Genomic DNA, 17756 nt, shown 5'->3' on the forward strand with positions numbered 1-17756 from the left:
CTGTTCTTGTATTTCAGCTGGTGTGACACTTGAATTTCCCTGCATGGAATCAATAATATTTCATATTTGTCTTGGCATTAAAGGAGAACTAAAAATGACTCAGTTTATTCTTTTTGAATGTCTTCATTTAAGTGCATCATTGGTCTCTGCATTCCCCCCAAGGTCTGATTCCAAATGACCTTCAAAACATCATAAGCATGACCTCTCAACTTCTTTAAATATGAAGTGACGTGCAGATCAATGCACCATCCGGTTGACAGGCCTAACCTATCTGCCATTAGTCCGTCAAGGTATCACACTTTGCTTTAATTCACCATCTTTCAGAGTGTCACACTTTATATTCCTTGGCATGGGTAGGCTACATGTGGATGCATAATTTATCTCAAATTAGCGCCTATTTGAGTAAGCATCAAAGCAAGGCGGCTAAGGTTGGAGGAGAGCTTAAGGAACCGCAGGGAAACCATCGGCAGGATTAATGCGGGAGATTTTTATAAGAAATTACTGGCTTAATGAAGTGGATAAAAAAGCTGTCAGTGTTTTATTGCATCTAAATTGTGTGGAAGTGGTGTTTAGCTGTCTCGCCTACTCCCCACATAATGGGTCGTGACAGTAGCTGTGAGGCTTATTTAACTTAACTGGTGAATAACTTGCATGGTGAAGCTATTCACTGAGTTGTTTTTATATGCACTAAACCAGAAAGGAGGGGGAATTTTTTTTTCCCCCTACCCTTCCTCACTCATTATAATGCCATCTGAACAACAGCCAAGTTTAAGAAAACTGACAATTAACAGGCTGTATCCCTTTATATAGGATTTTTTTTTTTCTTTTGAGCAAATAAATGTTAAAAAGGTTATTTGGCATTTTAACATGAAAATATCCAATTGACATGAAGATGACTTTTTTTTTTTATATGGATGTGAGTAAAACCCTGTGTTTCATCAATACCAAGTAATCCAATTTATTCTATTGTTATGCTCATAATGTAGAACCAATAAACGAAGCAGCATTTCCCGCTGTTGTTATAGGCGCTGCTGACATTTAACAGGCTGTATAATTCACCACACAGGTGAAGCAATGGATGCACACTTTCTGTATTTTTAACAAGTATGAAAAGACTTACTGGTCTTGGCAAAGAGAGAACTGGATAGCAGAGATTTGGGGGCGGGGGGGCACACTTGCGTGGTCCTGCAGCGCCATCTTGTGTTTGTTTGCGGTTTTGCATTAGACAGTGAAGAGAGGGGGGGGGGTCAAACAGAATCCAAGAAAACATTTTTGCTCCTACGACACACTTCTGAAATGTCTTTTAGTTCACTAGTTTATAAAAGCACAGGAACATATTTTACATTTTCATTTATTTCACACTGTATAGCATCACAATACATGAAATCAATCATCCACCACAGCTCTGATGTGCAACAGTGAAGCAGTGACTTATTCTCAGATGACTAATGCAACAACGTCTCGGGCCAGTTTCAAGAAGCACCAGAATTACCTGAATAACTTTGCTGAATAAAAGCAGGTGCACCTTCGAAGCTGGAACTAACGCAGTTTTACTCAGGAAAGTTAGCTAGATAATGCGGTAATCCAGGTTCCTGAGTCAAATTCCTGGTCTTCAGGTGCAACCAATATAACCTTCACGTCTGAGCCCTGATAGCAAACACAATAAACACAAACATAATAACAGACATGAACAGTGTATCATTGTAATGGCAATTATAATGAAATTTGGTCTTTTACTCCTATTTTAGCAGTTTGATTTTCTTGGTTCGTTTCATTTCCACCCCCCCCACCCCCCTTTCAAAACAAGCAGCGTTATGGTTCCAAACAATGCAACTGGAAAAAACAAACAAACAAACAAAAAAACACCACACTGATGTATGCGTGCTTGGAATAAGTTTTGCTCTTGTGAATATTGCTCGTCAGGACTAAACGAAACGGGCTGCTACATGTGTTCATTTCTGGCAGGACTGGGACTGTGAGTGGAAAAGCATGCAAGCATGCTGCAACCAGTCTGACAATCTGGCTTCTTGACCTCTCCATCATTTTTGCACCTCACTCACACTTAATAGATCTCAAGTTCTAAATTGTAATCATGTATCAATTTAATCATTCTGGCAGTGCTTTTGCAATGTGTATGTCCATATTTCCAGCAAAATTCCTTTTCATCATAAAGTCAATCAAAAGGTTGTTCCTCAGTGGAGCACGAACAGAGAAGAGTTGCTTTCGCTGATTAAGAGGAGTTTAATCATGCCAAGCTGCTGTTAGCAAGGAGGACAGACACATTTTCTGTAAAGGTCCTTCACAATAATCGAGCCTGGGATTTAATCAGAAACCCTTCACTGACACACAGACACTCATGCGCAGACACACAACCGATTTACCTGGACAACACAATCCCTTTTTAGTCTGCTCACCAAAGCTTGTTTTCCCTTCACTAGTGAAACCAAAAAGCGAGTTTTGGGCAGCATTCAGGTAAGATGAGGTGAGTGGTGGTGAGAGAAAAAGCTTGCACTGCAGTCAAGCTTTATCTACATAAGGCCATCTCTGAACATGTGTGGGGTGTGGACCAGCAGTTTGCATCCGCTGCCTTTTTCAGCACAGGAGCGGTCAGGGTGGGTTCATCACGAGACAGAAGCCTGCAAACTGACACAGTTTGTCCATATGAAGAGGTTATCCCCCCCCCCCCCCCCCCCCCCCCGCCCATCACACTGTTCATATAGAGGAAACAGCAGCTAATTATCACAGCCTTTGACTGCTTTAGGAAATCCAAAGAAAGATCCTGAACCTTTTTCCTGTTCAGGTGCAGTTTAGTCTCTCGGCTTCCTCAAAGCTAACACAGTGCTTTGCATTTACCTGATGCCTGAAATTCCCTTCAAATCTTCCATCTTGGCCTGACCCCTCTGTACTCCACTGCTGCTCCCACACTCTCTTGTCTTGAGGTGTCTCTCGGTGCTTTAAGTGCTGGGAGCAAGGGATTGTGACTGGTGCGCTGGTGAGCCCCAGTTTTGTAGTCTCTCCTCTACAGGCTCCCTGGCCCTTCTTTATATTTCCGTTCCTTTTCCTTCTTTTTGCATCTTTTTGTTTTTTTTATTTTACATCAGTGGCTAGACAGTGTTACGTGGAGTGCCATTGAGTGCAACGGCCTTGGTGCAGGGTGAGCCCATCGCCTGTGGGCCCGCAGGACGCTGAGTGGAAACACCCACCTCAAATACTTCATGGATAGCCTTCCGGAAACAGTGGAAATTGTAGTCTATTAGTCCTGGGGAAGTAAAAAATATACTTCAGTTATTCAACACACATGGAAGTCTTGCTTCATAATTATATCTTTAAACAACCAAAAGTCTGATGTAGTCAATTATTAGATGAGAAAAAAATTATTAGTGCCCAAGTGCTTTTTTTTAAGCTGACACAGCATTTTTATTACTAGTTTTCTTTAGAAAGCATAAATTATTTCTATTTGCACCCAATAACATATTTCAGAAAAAAAAAAAAAAAAAACATTACCAGGATCAGCAGTATTGTATTAGCCCCCACAAAAACAGACCTTTTCACTGAGCCATAGCACAAACCACTGCTGTGCAATGATGTGCTTTAACTTTGTAATGTTCAAAGGTTGTAAAATTAAGTTAAAAATGAGTGTTATCTTCCAATTTACACACAGAATAAGGGTTTGAGCTGTCACTTGAGAAAGCAGCATATCAAACAACAAAAGAAATCAGCTTAGACTTGAGGGGAAAAAAAAAAAAAAGAAAAAAAATCACCCAAAACAGGAGGTGAATGTACAAAATTATCACAGTGTTAAGAACTGGAGTGAGAAGTATGAAGAAATTTCAGAGCCACACAGTACAGAACAAACCTGGCAGAGTTAGGAAGTGAAAGAATTCAAAGACTGGAAGAAAAACTAGTGAGAGCTGTGTCAACAACAGCCGAGTCTCAAAGAAGAAAAATCACTAGAACCCTGCACAGGAATCGACTGCGAGTTTGCAGACCAAAAAAAAAAACTCCACTTCTTCAGAAATATACTAAGAACAAGCTGGAGAAACATTATGCATACTGAATATGAGCATCTAAACAAAAAGTTAACATTTAGATTCACTGATAATGTCATTGGGGTTATTTTAAGACTTTTAAGTCCCTTGTGAACTGGGCACATTATGACATGGACCAAATAAATAAATAAATAAATTAGCCCTAAAATTGCTGATGTTTTTCCCGAGAAACGATTTTCCATAAATGGAATGCAGTGTTAATTTCGCTGACGAAATATTAATATTTTATATATTTATATTTTTATATTTTCATCAACGACCCTTTTTTTCATGACGAAAACAAGACAATAAATTAAAACTACCTGAAAGGATAAAAACGATGACGAAATTGACACTTTTGTCAACGAATGAAAACGAGACGAAAATGCTCGGCAGGGACGGCATCAAACGCAAACTGATTTAATTTTGTGATAGGACGAGACAAGTTAGGAAAACATCCAATCAAACGCACAGTTGCACAAATTTGCTCTAAACCCGGGAAGACCAAACTAGCCTGTGATTTGTCTTTACTTCCGACAGAACTAAGTTATGGAAACAATGTCAGCAGAGAGAAAGAGAAGAGCCGACGTATGGACACGTTTGTCCTTTGACGTAGTGACAAACAAAACGATGTGTAAACCATGTGGGGCGACTATCTCGGGTAAAAACACGACAAATCTTAAACAACTTAATGTCATGCAGGGTAAAGTGTTTTTCCCAGTTTAGCGTTTGTGTTTAGAGAAAATCTCCACGCCGCGGTGGATTAGCCTTTCCTAATCTTAGTCCTGAACACTGCCCTGTACCTGTCAGAGCGCGTCCTGCTGTAAAACGCTCGTATTCTCTCAGTGAGGTGGTGTCAATGATCAGGTGTGTGGGAAGCAGGTGAAACGCTCATGTTAATATTATTAATATTCCATAACTTTTAATAAATGTTTAATTTTGTGTAAGTGTGTATAATGACCAATTCAAGGGAACTGAAGAAAAAGATTTACATTTTACACTCTTTATACTTTAGTCGACTAAATCGACTGTAGATTTAGTCGACTATATTCTTATAATTTCGTCGACTAAAACTAAAAACTATTCAGATGACTAAATTATGACTAAAACTAAAATTACATTTTCGTCACAAGACTATGACTAAAACTAAATCAAAATTTGCTGTCAAAATTAACACTGATGGAATGATGGAAGAGCTAATTGGGACAAAGAATATAAAATCACCTGTATGTTTCTGTTTAACCCAACAAAACTGTGAAGCCAAAAAGGAGCTAAACAGACAGACAGACAGACAGACAGACAGACAGACAGACAGACAGACAGACAGACAGAGGGGTGCACCGCAAAACAAAACGAATGCGTTAGTGAGCTCTGTCGAGCTTAAAATTCAAGTTTTCTGTCTCATGAAAGTGACTGACTTTTTACCTGACTAAATCACCATGGTTGCTTTTACTGAACACATGTTCAGTGTTTTGGCGCCATGTTGTCACCAATTCCTTTATTTACAGCTTTACACTTTGCTTTAACTGCAGTAGAGATTCTCTGCTGAGGGAATACATTGTCAAGTTGTAATTTATGAATGAAAGTTACAGTTACTCAACCTGGAATTGTCTCTGGAAGCTGCATGTATTCATTTGCTCATGTATACATGAGTATATACATGATACACTTGATTCTAATCTCCTGCTATAAGTCTCTTTTAAGCTGCTGGAACTGCAGCTACTAGAACACAGAACACACAAAAAGATTACCCATTCAAATCAATAAATTAAATTTCACTTTGATTCCCATGTCTCCTTTATTAGGCTATAGGACAGTATCCTTTTAATGTTTGAATGGATGCAGTTTAAAGTTTCAGAGCTCTAATCTGCACCCACCATATTAGAAATAAACAGCAGCATCAAGAGTTCACTGAGCGTTAAAATAATTGATTAATAATCTGACTGGGGGTTTTAGGTTTTGTCAGGCCAGCTAACACAAAGAAAGTCTGGCTATGTTGAACGTCCTTCATAGTTTACCCCTCAGCTTGTCTTAATACACAACTTCCTATTAAATGATCAGGGTGCACACCACACACAGTCTGAAGGTCTTGCTCTCAAATATAATTTATGAACTGATGTTTTTTTTCAGCACAGCAGCCCTGGGAAAGAAAAGGGCATAATATAGCTCCAGTTAGCAGTCTGTTTTAGCTCATACCTTAAATTGCACATTAAGAGTCATTTACTGTGTTGAATTCTCAAGGAGACACAATTAAATAGCAAAATTACCCCCACTTCCTGCACTCACTTATAAAAGGAGAAAAACTGCAGATGGGCTCGGCCAATCACTGACAGCCAATACAGTACCAGTCAAAAGTTTGAACACACAATTTTCTATTGGCTCAAACTGACCTCAAGTGTGAAACACTCAGGAATTTACCAAATAAGCTACTTAGATTCATTATAAGTAATGTAGGATCCAGTATTTTGGAGCTTAAAGGTGATGATAGCTTATCTCTATGATTTTCTGTTTAATGTACTTCAATGCATTAAAACATCCAGGTGTACAAATGTCTGTACACATGCAGACGCACACTCTCGCTGCATTGATAAACACAATGAAAGAAAATATGAAGGCGTTTGACTCAAGCCTAAACCATTAACCAAATTAAGCCAAATGAGCAGCACAGGATCACAGGTCACCTGACAGCTTACCTTTGCGCTCAAAGCTTTCTTCTCGCAGGATGCAGACAAGGGCCAGGAACTTAGTGACCTCTTTCAGGTACAGCACAGTGGTGTTGTTGAGCTTGATGATGGCCATGGACTCCTTGTCATAGGCACTGCCACTGCCATCCTCCCTCAGACTAGTGCAACACAACACCATAACATTCAGGGAGAAATGGGAAATAAATTGCAGCTCGTCTATGAGGTTATTAATTATGCATAAATTAAGTTACGCTTTGGCCTCAGACAGAACATGGGTGAACTCTCTCTCTTAAGGCCTTAAGAGATTACAAAAGATTCAAGCAAATATGATTGTAGTATTTATTATGCAAATTAATACAGAAAGTTTTGTTTTTTTTAATTAACTCTATAGACGTTGCTGACCAAGTTTATGTTTATCAGAACAGAGAGCACTCATTATTGACCTCACTGGTATATCTCTAAAGCACAAAAACAAACAAATCAACAGACTCACCCATAGATGCAGGAGACGTCAATAACCACATCAATCATATCACAGCACAGTTCATAGGACTGCATGTCTACGGGAGAGCTGTCTGTGGCGATGTAGATCTTACTGACCACGTCAAACAGAAAGGCTTTCTCGATCCCTGAATTCTGTCACCAACATGAAAGAAGACAAACGAAATGCAGAGGAAAGAAGAGGGTCAAAAAACTTTAATATGGTAAAGAAATAAGGAACTACTTCCTCTTACAATGAATATTTGGTAGTAAGACCTGGGAAGAGGGCGCCTGCTAAAAAGGTCTGTAGGGAGTCTAAAGACAAGACGAAAGTCACGGAAAGCTAAAGTTTATAATTTGCACAGCTGTCAGTTTATTATACACCAAGCTCAACATCATGCAGTCTAATACAGCTCTGAAATAAACGCTGCTTTTTAAAACCTGTTTTAAAGAGATGCTGATATTAATTTAAGATAATTCTGGAGGATGTAGTTTTGTTTTAGTTTAAATATTTTTTCATATCACATAAACACCCGCCTTGCTTGGACTTCCTGAATACAGTAAATCTTACCAAACCAGTTAATAAATTTAAGGAACAAACAGTCAAAACCTTTGACTCTTAGATCCTCTCCCAGAATTTGTCCCTTAAAAGTTATCAGGAGTCAATACTACTAGCAGTGTGTGACTTAGCATTAAAATCCAAGGGCAGGCTACAAACATGCCCTGAAAAGGCTGTAAGGACAATGAAGGAACTGCCAACTTTAATGCGGCTTCAGTGCTGGCAATGAGTCACGCCATGAACGCTGTCGCACATAAATCACGCCGTCAGTGACAAAGTTATCCAAAAAAAAAAAAAATGCTCATGCATAAAACGCTGGCTGTTACGTCCTTACAGAAATGAAGATATTTAGGAGATTCTCCAAGGTGGGGAGCTGTGGGATGAGCTTCTGTACCACTTTGCTGAAGGCCTCAAAGATGGAGTGGTCATAAATGCTCGTCAAGTAAAAGCTGAATGAAAGAAGAAAAAAAAAGGAAGCATATGAGCAGTTACAAGTAGCAAACACTTCTCACTTCCTCAAAATGCATATGAAACCAGGTAAAAATACATAAGAGTCACGAGATCGCATGACAAAGGGTTGAAGGACTGTCGAAAAGAGATCTAAATGAAAGCATTAAAGCCTGATTCAGACGAAAGCACAGGGATAAAAAGTTAATGCTAACTTGGCACAAAAACCGCCTTCATATGACTGCTGTAAAACTAGGCACACATGACTTATGGACATGGTTAGTGAGATGTATAAATTTAAGGTCACTGTCTGAGAAAACAGTGGTGTGAGCCAAATGGAAGTGTCGGCATACCCTTGGCAGGAGCCCAACTTCACAATGTATTACAGTGAAGAAAGCACCAGAGGCATAAGGCAGAGATCCATATATATCCAGGACCGCTAAGGCTGTCTATCCGGAATAAACAACAATCTCACCCCACATAAAAAAAAAAACTGCACAATGTGCCAACACGGTCCTAAAAATCAACAGTAAAGCTGCTGCAGAGCTGCCCAGGCTCAGCCCCAACAGTGTTTAATGTGCTACACAACACATTTAGACTTTCCATATAGTGTGTCACAGCAAAGGCTGCAATTAACATTAACTTCTTTTATTATAGCAGCAACATAAATTTCACCATCTAGTAATCCTTCGTTAGCTTGACTCTAGAAAATATTGCAAAAACAGTGAATCATGTGACCAGCAAATAAAATTTAAAAAAAAACTCAATTTATAAATCAGAAAACTAGAAAAAAAAACACATTAAAAAATTAGGAGGCTGGAAATAATGGGTTGCAATTTTAAATTTACCCTATGGATACCCTATGGAGGTCCAAGTCATCAGTGATGACCCCTAACCCTGACACTATTCAAATCAGAATGTTTTTTTTGTTTGTTTGTTTGTTTTTTTAAATTGTTCTAGAAAGTCTTGACCTTCAGGAAACAAAGAAAATCATTCTAAAAACATCAGAAACTCCAAGAGAGTCCATTTTGCCTTCATCCACAGTAAAAGGACGTTACCAGAATGGATACTTATGATACAAAATTCTGAAAATGTGAGTTTTCTGTTTGTTTGTTTATTTAATACTGTATCTACTGAGGCTGTCATCTGCCCTCGTCTCCCTTTACAGGCTGAAGACCAGACACAGCCATGGGAATAACTAGATATGCAAGATGTTGACTAGCGTAGCTGCCCTGATAGCTCGACCCTGCCAACCCTAGTAATGTTAGCGGGCTACTCAGCAGCCATCCTAGTATTTCAGTCCGTGTCCAGTCAACAAAATGTGTCAGCATTTTGAATAAACAGTCTGTTACCATCAGTTCGGTGATTTAAAGCTACTTATTTGAAATAAAAGGAGTTTAGGTACATGTGGTAATAATTTGGCTATTACCCAATTTGAGAGTTAAAAGTTATCAAGAATTGTGTAATTCTACAGGTATTGCTACTAACTTGTAATCAAAACCATCAAACCAGTGGTTTTATTTATTTATTTATTTTTTGTTCCTGTTCTAGTTTGTCACTTATTGAGCTTTCAATCAGTTTGACAAACATTTGAGAAACAAGAACTCCATAGCCAACAAGTATATCCTGGATAATCCTCCTTTCTGATCCTTAGAATGACCAACATTTTTAAAAAGGAAATAAGTTTTATTCAATATGACCAAAATAAGTTACTGAGACTATAAACTCATCAGGAAAGTGTTTTTCTGAGGTCAGGGCAGAGGGACTGAGGCTCCATAGACTTCTATAGGACCTCAGGTCTTTTTGCAACTGCAGGTATCACCCCCATTAAAAAGAATGCAGGTTTTAACATACTTGGCTTCACTTTTCACATGAGGACGCTACACTCATCTTTGATACTCTATGACAATATTTCCCTTCAGCTCCAGTGATCTATGACCTGTAAACCCTTTCCTGATAAGTTTATGGTCTTCATCTTAAAAAAATAAATAAATAAAAAATACAGCATGATGTACATTTTTTTTATTGTGGTCCCCATTAGAACCAAATAGAACAAGAAGCAGAAGTGTCCTTTTCTCACTTAGTTTCACCTCAGCGTGGTAATTTTTGACCTCCACTTATTAATAAACAAAGGTATTAGATTTGTTGTGTGAAACAGCAAAGGAATACTCATTTTGTTCTTCTCAAGAATCCATCCATCAATTCAATCTATTCTGTCAGTTAATGAACATATTTATAAGGTCATCAGTTTTCCTCAGACCTCCTCAGGTTATATGACAGCAAAACTGTCAACATTTCTCTCTGAAAACACCAAACTATGAACAGAGGGATTAATGAAGATGAACCAAACAGCAGATGTGTACTTTGACTTTCTTTCTACAGCTGAAGCGTTTTTGCCCTTTGGAGCCTTAATCACAGCAGCTCTGGTATCTGAAGCAGAGGCCACTGTTGCTTCATTAGGAGGTCAAAGAGGAATCTCACAGGAACACTAAGACTATGGAGACCATGTTGAAGACACAGGCTACTGTATATGTAAAGGAAAAAACAGAAGATACTTTTAGGCCTTATTATTACCATGTTATTAACACCAAATAGCCAATTAAATTAATAAAAACAACCATCCCAATGGCTTCTCTACTGCAGCTACTAAGGAAAAAATAAAATATAAAATAAGACAAGATGAGCCATATTGGTTGAAAAAAACAACAACAAACAACTCTTACAGGCCAGTGGATGCAATTGAAACCTCGAGAAAATGTACAATTAGTTTCATAATTTTGGTCCTCAAGTAGTCACTGGCACTACAATTATGCTTTAACCGCATCATTTGAAACTTTGCCTATGAACAGAAATATATATATATATATATATATATATATATATATATATATATATATATATATATATATATATATATATATATATATATATATATATATATATATATATATATATATATATATATATATATAAATATATAAATAAATAAATAAAAATGTTATATTATATTATATATATAAATAAAAGAGTCAATAAGGATAACCATTGGTGCCCCTTTAAAATTTAAAACAATGTAGTGGGGTCAAAGGTGTGCCAGGCTGACGTGTTAACACCTCAGTGATGTGGTAGCACAACATTGTTTTAAATGAAGAAGAAGAAAAAAGACTGAATTAATCTGTTTCATTATTCAACAACAATTACAAATAACCAAAACACTTCTTTTCTACATGTAACAACTTCTTTTGCATAAAGTCTCCTCTGAGAAGCTAATTAAACACAGCAGGGAGAGTCAGCCCTCTCTCTAAAAAAGTGAGCACACATTCACATTTACAGCATCTGTATCAGGACATCAGATTCAAAAGAGAATCAGCTTCACATACACCATTAAAAGAAGCATAAAAATGTGGGAAAACCTCTCATATGATTTCAACAGTGACTTGAAAACACATCCATCTGTAGTTTAGTAGTATACAGATAAAGCCTACATTTATTACGGTTTAATAAATCTGCAGATTTGGGTGGTAGTTACAGAGAAAGCAAATGGTAGATCCTGCGGCGTAAGTGGGGCCAAGTTTCCACCACACACACAGTTTTTCTGGAAAATGTTACAACGGTCCTCTGTCTCATGTGTCATTGTCACTCAGTGGGATCATTTTCTATGTCTGCACTGCCTTTTTTACCCTTTACCTGCGTCAGCCCACGCTCCCCAATATTTCAAAATACAGTGAGACCAAAACTGAGTGGCAAGAGTGACACATCAGTTCATCCTTCTCACCCTCTGTTTTATGCCCAAGTTAAAGAAAATCAATACACGCTTAAAAATAAATAAAATAAAACATGCCATGTGACATTCTGCTATGTCCGTTGATCAACTCAGTAGATTCATTACGAGTGTTAAAAGTGTGCTGACTGCAGTTTGTTCTGTTGAGACTCCATGCTGCATGATTTGACGTATGTGATTAACTGCTGTGCCAACTTATTAAGGACCATTTGAGCTGTGGGCTAAGCTCTTGAGGAGTTAAATCAGTTCAACAGTAGAGTTTCTGTGAGCGTATAAAACTTTGTTTGCTGCAAGTCAAATCAGAAACAAGAGCTTTGCGTCAAACTATAGCAGCAGAATTTAATAGTTAAGTGACCATTTGTTTATTGGCTTCTGGTTTTTGTTGGTGGTGTATAACGTCTTTAATTCCTCTACCCATTTGCTGCAGTTTGGCTATTCGTGTGTCAATTAAAATACAGCAATGAGACCATGTGCTATGAAGCATTTTCTTAATGGACTACAGACTTGTTCCTATATTCCAGTTGTTATAATATTTTTAGACCTAGTAACTCCTTATACTGCCTCAAAAGAAAAAGTGAAACTAAGAGTAAACAAGAGCACATCGATGATGCATTTCCAGGTATTATCTCTATACAAACAACTGCAGCATTTGCACAGGAAGCAGGGACTATAAGGTCTCCTCTGGCTTGTAAATAATCAAATGTTAAACATAGCATACCTGAGATGTAGCTTCTCTAAGCTGGCGTCTGCCAGATCATCATTGGCTCTCTGATGGATGTCTCTCTGGGTTTCAATCTTGTGATCGTCTGACAAGCCATCCACTTTGTGGATAAACACCTCAAAGTTGATCTCTGGATTGACCCTGTAGGCCCGTGACACAGTGAGATGAAGCCTGCTCAGAGCCTCCACATAATCATCCTATGACAAAGAAGATGTCACAAAAACAGGCATATTGAGAATGTGAATCATAAAACAAGGTACAAAAAAAACAAACAAAAAAAAAAAAGGGGCCAACATTAGATCTCGGCTGCATTTATTCAACCAATTTTTTTCCTCCAATAATCTTATACTCAAGAGACACAATATCGCAACCAGAAGCAATATACAGCATAAAATGTGTAAAAATGTTAATACTAACATGCTGCTTAGTTCTTACAGAACACTATGAAAAAAAACATCCAGCGAAAAGTACTTTGCAACAACTTCACTCAAACAATAGTTATAACAGAAAAAGAAAATCAGAAAGCGCTTCCTCATAAAGATGTGAGAGTGACACTCTTGTGAACTGAGCCCAACATAATTATTAGATGTTATTCCAGATCACACGGAGCCATACATTCTCATCAGTTTTAAGCAGGGTATGAGGAAATGCACCTCCCATTCATTGTCCAGAACAGCTCTGCTCTCACAGCACCGTGTGACCCACTGCTGAAGTAAATTGAATCTGATGCACCTTGAGCACAAATAAACCGATGCAATCAGATCAGCTGTGGTTTATATCGGAGCGGAGATTACTTCTTGAAAGCACTCAGAGTTGTGCGGAAAGCGCGAGCATAAAAGCCGTGGCGTGCAATTGTCTTTTATTCAAGCCACTCAGCCACTCGGACTGCTCATCACCCAGATCATTCTTCAGTGCTGAAATGGGCGGATGCTCGGATGTCTGTTTTCTTTTTCTTTACAGTTTCATGTCAATAAAAATGCAAACGGAAGTGATTCAGAATATTGTTCTGATTTTGCACTTCTAAACATTATCTTATCAGACATGCTTAGTCTGCACTTTGGAAACATGACACTGTTGACATTTAAACAAAAGACAAAACAACTTCTGTTTTTCACCTGAGCATCAATGACAAATATCAAAGCCCCAGTTCCTCTGAAGATCATCTCGTAGTCAAAGGTGGGGTCAAAGAAGTCGACCTGGCCGGGGAAGTCCCAGATCTGGAAATTGACAAAAGAGCTGCTGGAGATGTCGTCCTTGTAGATCTTGTTGGTGCTCTCTAGAAACAAGGTCTCATTGGGCGACATTTTGTGAAACACCACCTGAAATGAGAATTGATGTCGTGTTTCAGTTAGTTTATAACAGAATATAAGGTTCTGTCTGAGGTTTTCTTCCTGTTTAAAGGGAGTTTGTCTTTCTCACTGTTGCCAAGTGCTTGCTCATAGGGGGTCGTTTAAACTGTTGGGTTTTCTCTGTAATTATTGCAGGGTCTTTACCTTATAATATAAAGTGCCATGAGGCGACTTCTTGTTGTGATTTGGTGCTATATAAATAAAATTGAACTGAATTTTATTACACTTCTGTTTATTTCTAAAGTCTAGTTTTCATTTTTATTTCAGTTCAATAAATGCACGAGTACATAAATGCAAGAAGGCAGTTTAATGGATGTATTAAATAAAATGTTTTCACTATAATAACATTGTTGATGAGGCCAACTTAGACTGGAAGCCTAACAACAGGGTTTCAAGTCTGCTGGTGTTTAAAGTTTTCTTCGCTTGTGTTGGCTGTTCTTTAATTCCATTATTAAAATAATATCGTAATCGTGTGAAAGATTATCACAACAGTACTGCAGTTTGACTTATGGTACGACTCCAGCATGACAACATCATCCAGACATCACATGTAGAACAAGAGAAAAAAGGGCAAAGCACTGTAGACTCCGTTGCAACATGTCACTCTTGTCAGCATTTTTTCAGCTTTTTAAACAGCATACAGAAAAGCTGCTGCTATACATTGAACGGATGTTAACAATTCATCGGCGCCTGGGCCAAATGAATATCATAAAGGGTAGAAAACAAGACGTAATTGGACGTGCGTGGTGGTAGGAGTGTTTGCTCCACCGCTGGAATTTTAAAAATCAATGCGTCGTCTGACAGGGGTCATAGGCCGATGAACCAGCAAAAAGCCAAATCACATGTTTCTCAGGACAAGCTGGCGGCTTACGTCGAAATGTTAATCTTCAACCTGATGGTGTATGGATTATAGCAAACAGAGTGCAAGTGCACACGTATACTTGAGTGCAGAGAAGTTGATTCTTTACAGGAATTTCTCCACGCAGTGTCTGTAGGTTAGCTTTCTGGCACGTCACGCTATATGGGAGCCTGATGCTACTTCTCTCCCCCTGCCCCCTTTGGATTTTAACATAAATAATAAAATATCATAGAAGGCACAACTACATCTAATCTATTATTAAAGAACAGTGCAACAACAGTGAAAGTGACGGCCCTGGAGAAACATTCTGAGTGGGCTATAGGAACTGGCTGAAGCAACAGAAGAAGGTGCTGGAATAAAGGTCGGAAAACAAGGTGGAAAAAGTAGAAACAACCTTGAGGGTTTGTTGCACGTCAGCTGGTTTTGGTCATTTGATTACTTACAGTTGTAATTACATACTTTGAGGAATTACCAAAATAACTAAGGCTACATTTCTGGACATTTTTTTTAATGGATCTTATTATTCCACCTTATATTGTTCTCGCATGATATTCTTAACTACGCTCTACTTTAAGATTACTAGTAATTAACTGATACAGATCTTGAAAAATACTAAGCTGACTAATAGCTTATGTCAATTTTTTTTTATTGTTTATGTACTTTTTCTTGTCATTTATTACCCATTTTGTTCCAAGGAAACAAAAGAAGCCATTCTCAAAACATTTTTTCAGCTCTTTTGACTTATTTAGCCAGCACAAAATACGATTTGACACCACAGATTAAAAAAAAAAAATAAGCAACTTCTACTTCCAGCTGCTCCCTTTAGGGGTCGCCACAGCAAATCATCTGCTTCCATCTCATCCTGTCCCCATCCTCCTCCTCTGTCACAACAACCCTCTGCACGTCCTCCTTCACTACATCCCGGAGTCCCTACATTTGAAGTCCCTACTCTCAGCTCCACACTGCTGCCTTTCTTTCTCTTTCGCTGCCTCCAAACATGTTTTCCTCCTCGCCTCTTCCTCAGGACAGTTTCCAAAGGCACCCAGTTGGCCAACAGCACCAGAGGTGGTCGTTGTTAACCCAGGTCCTGACCGATCGGTTATAGAAAGCTCACTCTTGATGATCCGCATGTTTGATTTGGCAAAGATTTTACGCTGGATGACCTTCCTGGTGCAACACTGGCTTGTGGCTCCCGCCGCTCCCATCTTTTAATGTCAACTTCTCTGGCGTCTTTAGCGAAGCCAAGAGATTTATTTCTTTTTTGGCGTCTATATTGACTATTCTTGCACAGAAGTTACATTTTGCTTTAGTATTAAAGGCCATCTTCATGCATACAGGGTTCTTTCAGATTCAGGTGAAAACACAAGTGCTATTTGTCACAGCAATCTGAGTGTGGCAACTGAGATCATCTCCTAAGAAGCAGCTGTGTCATGATATGGCAGGCTTGATTTCCAGGAGCAAACAAACTGGAGTCCTGGCTGCTCTTGACTTTTTGGGAGCTTGTAGGCGTCTGGGTGGTCCATTATGCACAGGCGCAGTTACTGGAGCGGGGTAAGTAGCGGCCGAGCAAATTATTTTCCTCCTTAATTAGTTAACATGAGTACGACTCGGATAAAGAAGGTCTGCAGGTGCTGCACTGATTTGAAACAAAGTGTTATGACTTGCAGACTGAAAGGTGTGGTCGCTCTGCCGTCGTGTGTTAGGCACACTCCATATCTGCCCTATTCCTCACAGCTGGGTGGGACTGAGATGGATTTTGCATGTCGGACAAGTTGTTAACCAAACAGTCACATGCTGCATGTGTGCACACACACACACACACACACACACACCATTACAGATGCACTGAGCTCCTCTGTTCAGCTGGTTAATAATTCACTCCTGCGGCCACACCGGCGTTAGCTCACACAGATACCCAAGTGACCATTACCTTCTTTTCTGTTTCTTTTCTCATTCTTCTGTTCTAATGTAGCTGGGCATGCTGTCAGCTGATTGATAGTCGTCACCGCTCGCGACATGCTAACCCAACTCGGTAGCTATTTTGGCTAACGTCCCGTTTATACTCGTGTGAAGCGGAGGCAGGCGGCGCTCGCCTCGGAAGGCTAACAGTTTAACATCTCTGCCTACCTTCTGTATCGATGATTTGCCGCTTCTTCTCAGGCCCATGAGCAGGATTCTGGGTTTGCTGTCGGACGGTGCCGGGCTGTCCTCGATGTCGGCCTCCTCTTCACCATAACCAAAATCTTTGGGGAATGAGTCCGCAACCCCGTAGCTGTCAGACAGCTGTTCCACTTCGTACTGAATCGACATTTTGTCCTAAGCGCGGTTGCTTCCCTTCTGCTCCCCCCGTTTACTTTGTCGCTTAGTTGTTTGTAGCGTGCGGTTGGTAGGCACCACTAACGTCACCCGATGAAGATAGTTTGTCAATAACGCCTGAGCCACTTGGAAACGCAGAGCGTGATCCCACACATTTCCTTAGGATTTCCTCTCTCCCTGAAAAAAACTCACCATTTGGCCCCGCCCTTTGATTCTGATTCGGTGCTTGGTTTACAATTCGACAGGTGATTGGTTGAGGAGCCTGTCACTTTAATGAGGTTTGTGGCTGTCACCTGACTAGTACTCAGACTCGTTTTGTGAACAATCGCTCGGATGAGAAGCAAATAAACACTTTTTAAAATTAACTATTTAAAAACATCCAGAGTTCGCTGCAGTAACACAATAGTTACACATTATCTTTGGGGTGAAAAGGGAACATTTAATGAAGACGAACCAAACAGAAAGTGAGCGGTTACGTGTTATGCAGTGCTGGTACCAGCAGGTGGAGGCAGACGCCCACTACAGTGAAGCA

At 39.3% G+C, this 17756-nt stretch overlaps 1 protein-coding gene across 2 annotated transcripts; it reads right to left on the reverse strand.

Annotated features, from left to right (window-relative positions):
• Positions 1-1335: 1335 nt before the first annotated feature.
• Positions 1336-17391, reverse strand: rragca (Ras-related GTP binding Ca). 2 transcript variants are annotated; one of them, XM_030750132.1, is made up of 8 exons: positions 17036-17391; positions 13816-14019; positions 12698-12897; positions 8086-8200; positions 7206-7348; positions 6722-6870; positions 3204-3259; positions 1336-1647 (listed from the first exon to the last, which is right to left on the reverse strand). In XM_030750132.1, exons 1-8 carry the CDS (start codon positions 17216-17218, stop codon positions 1564-1566), a joined length of 1134 nt encoding a protein of 377 aa, XP_030605992.1. In that variant the 5' UTR covers positions 17219-17391; the 3' UTR covers positions 1336-1563. The 2 variants fall into 2 exon arrangements, with proteins under 2 accessions (XP_030605992.1, XP_030605991.1); XM_030750131.1 differs by lacking the exon at positions 1336-1647 and having other exon boundaries at positions 2702-3259.
• Between the last annotated feature and the right edge of the window lie 365 nt (positions 17392-17756).

This window comes from Archocentrus centrarchus, chromosome 16 (assembly GCF_007364275.1).
Source record: "Archocentrus centrarchus isolate MPI-CPG fArcCen1 chromosome 16, fArcCen1, whole genome shotgun sequence".
Taxonomy (NCBI): domain Eukaryota; kingdom Metazoa; phylum Chordata; class Actinopteri; order Cichliformes; family Cichlidae; genus Archocentrus; species Archocentrus centrarchus.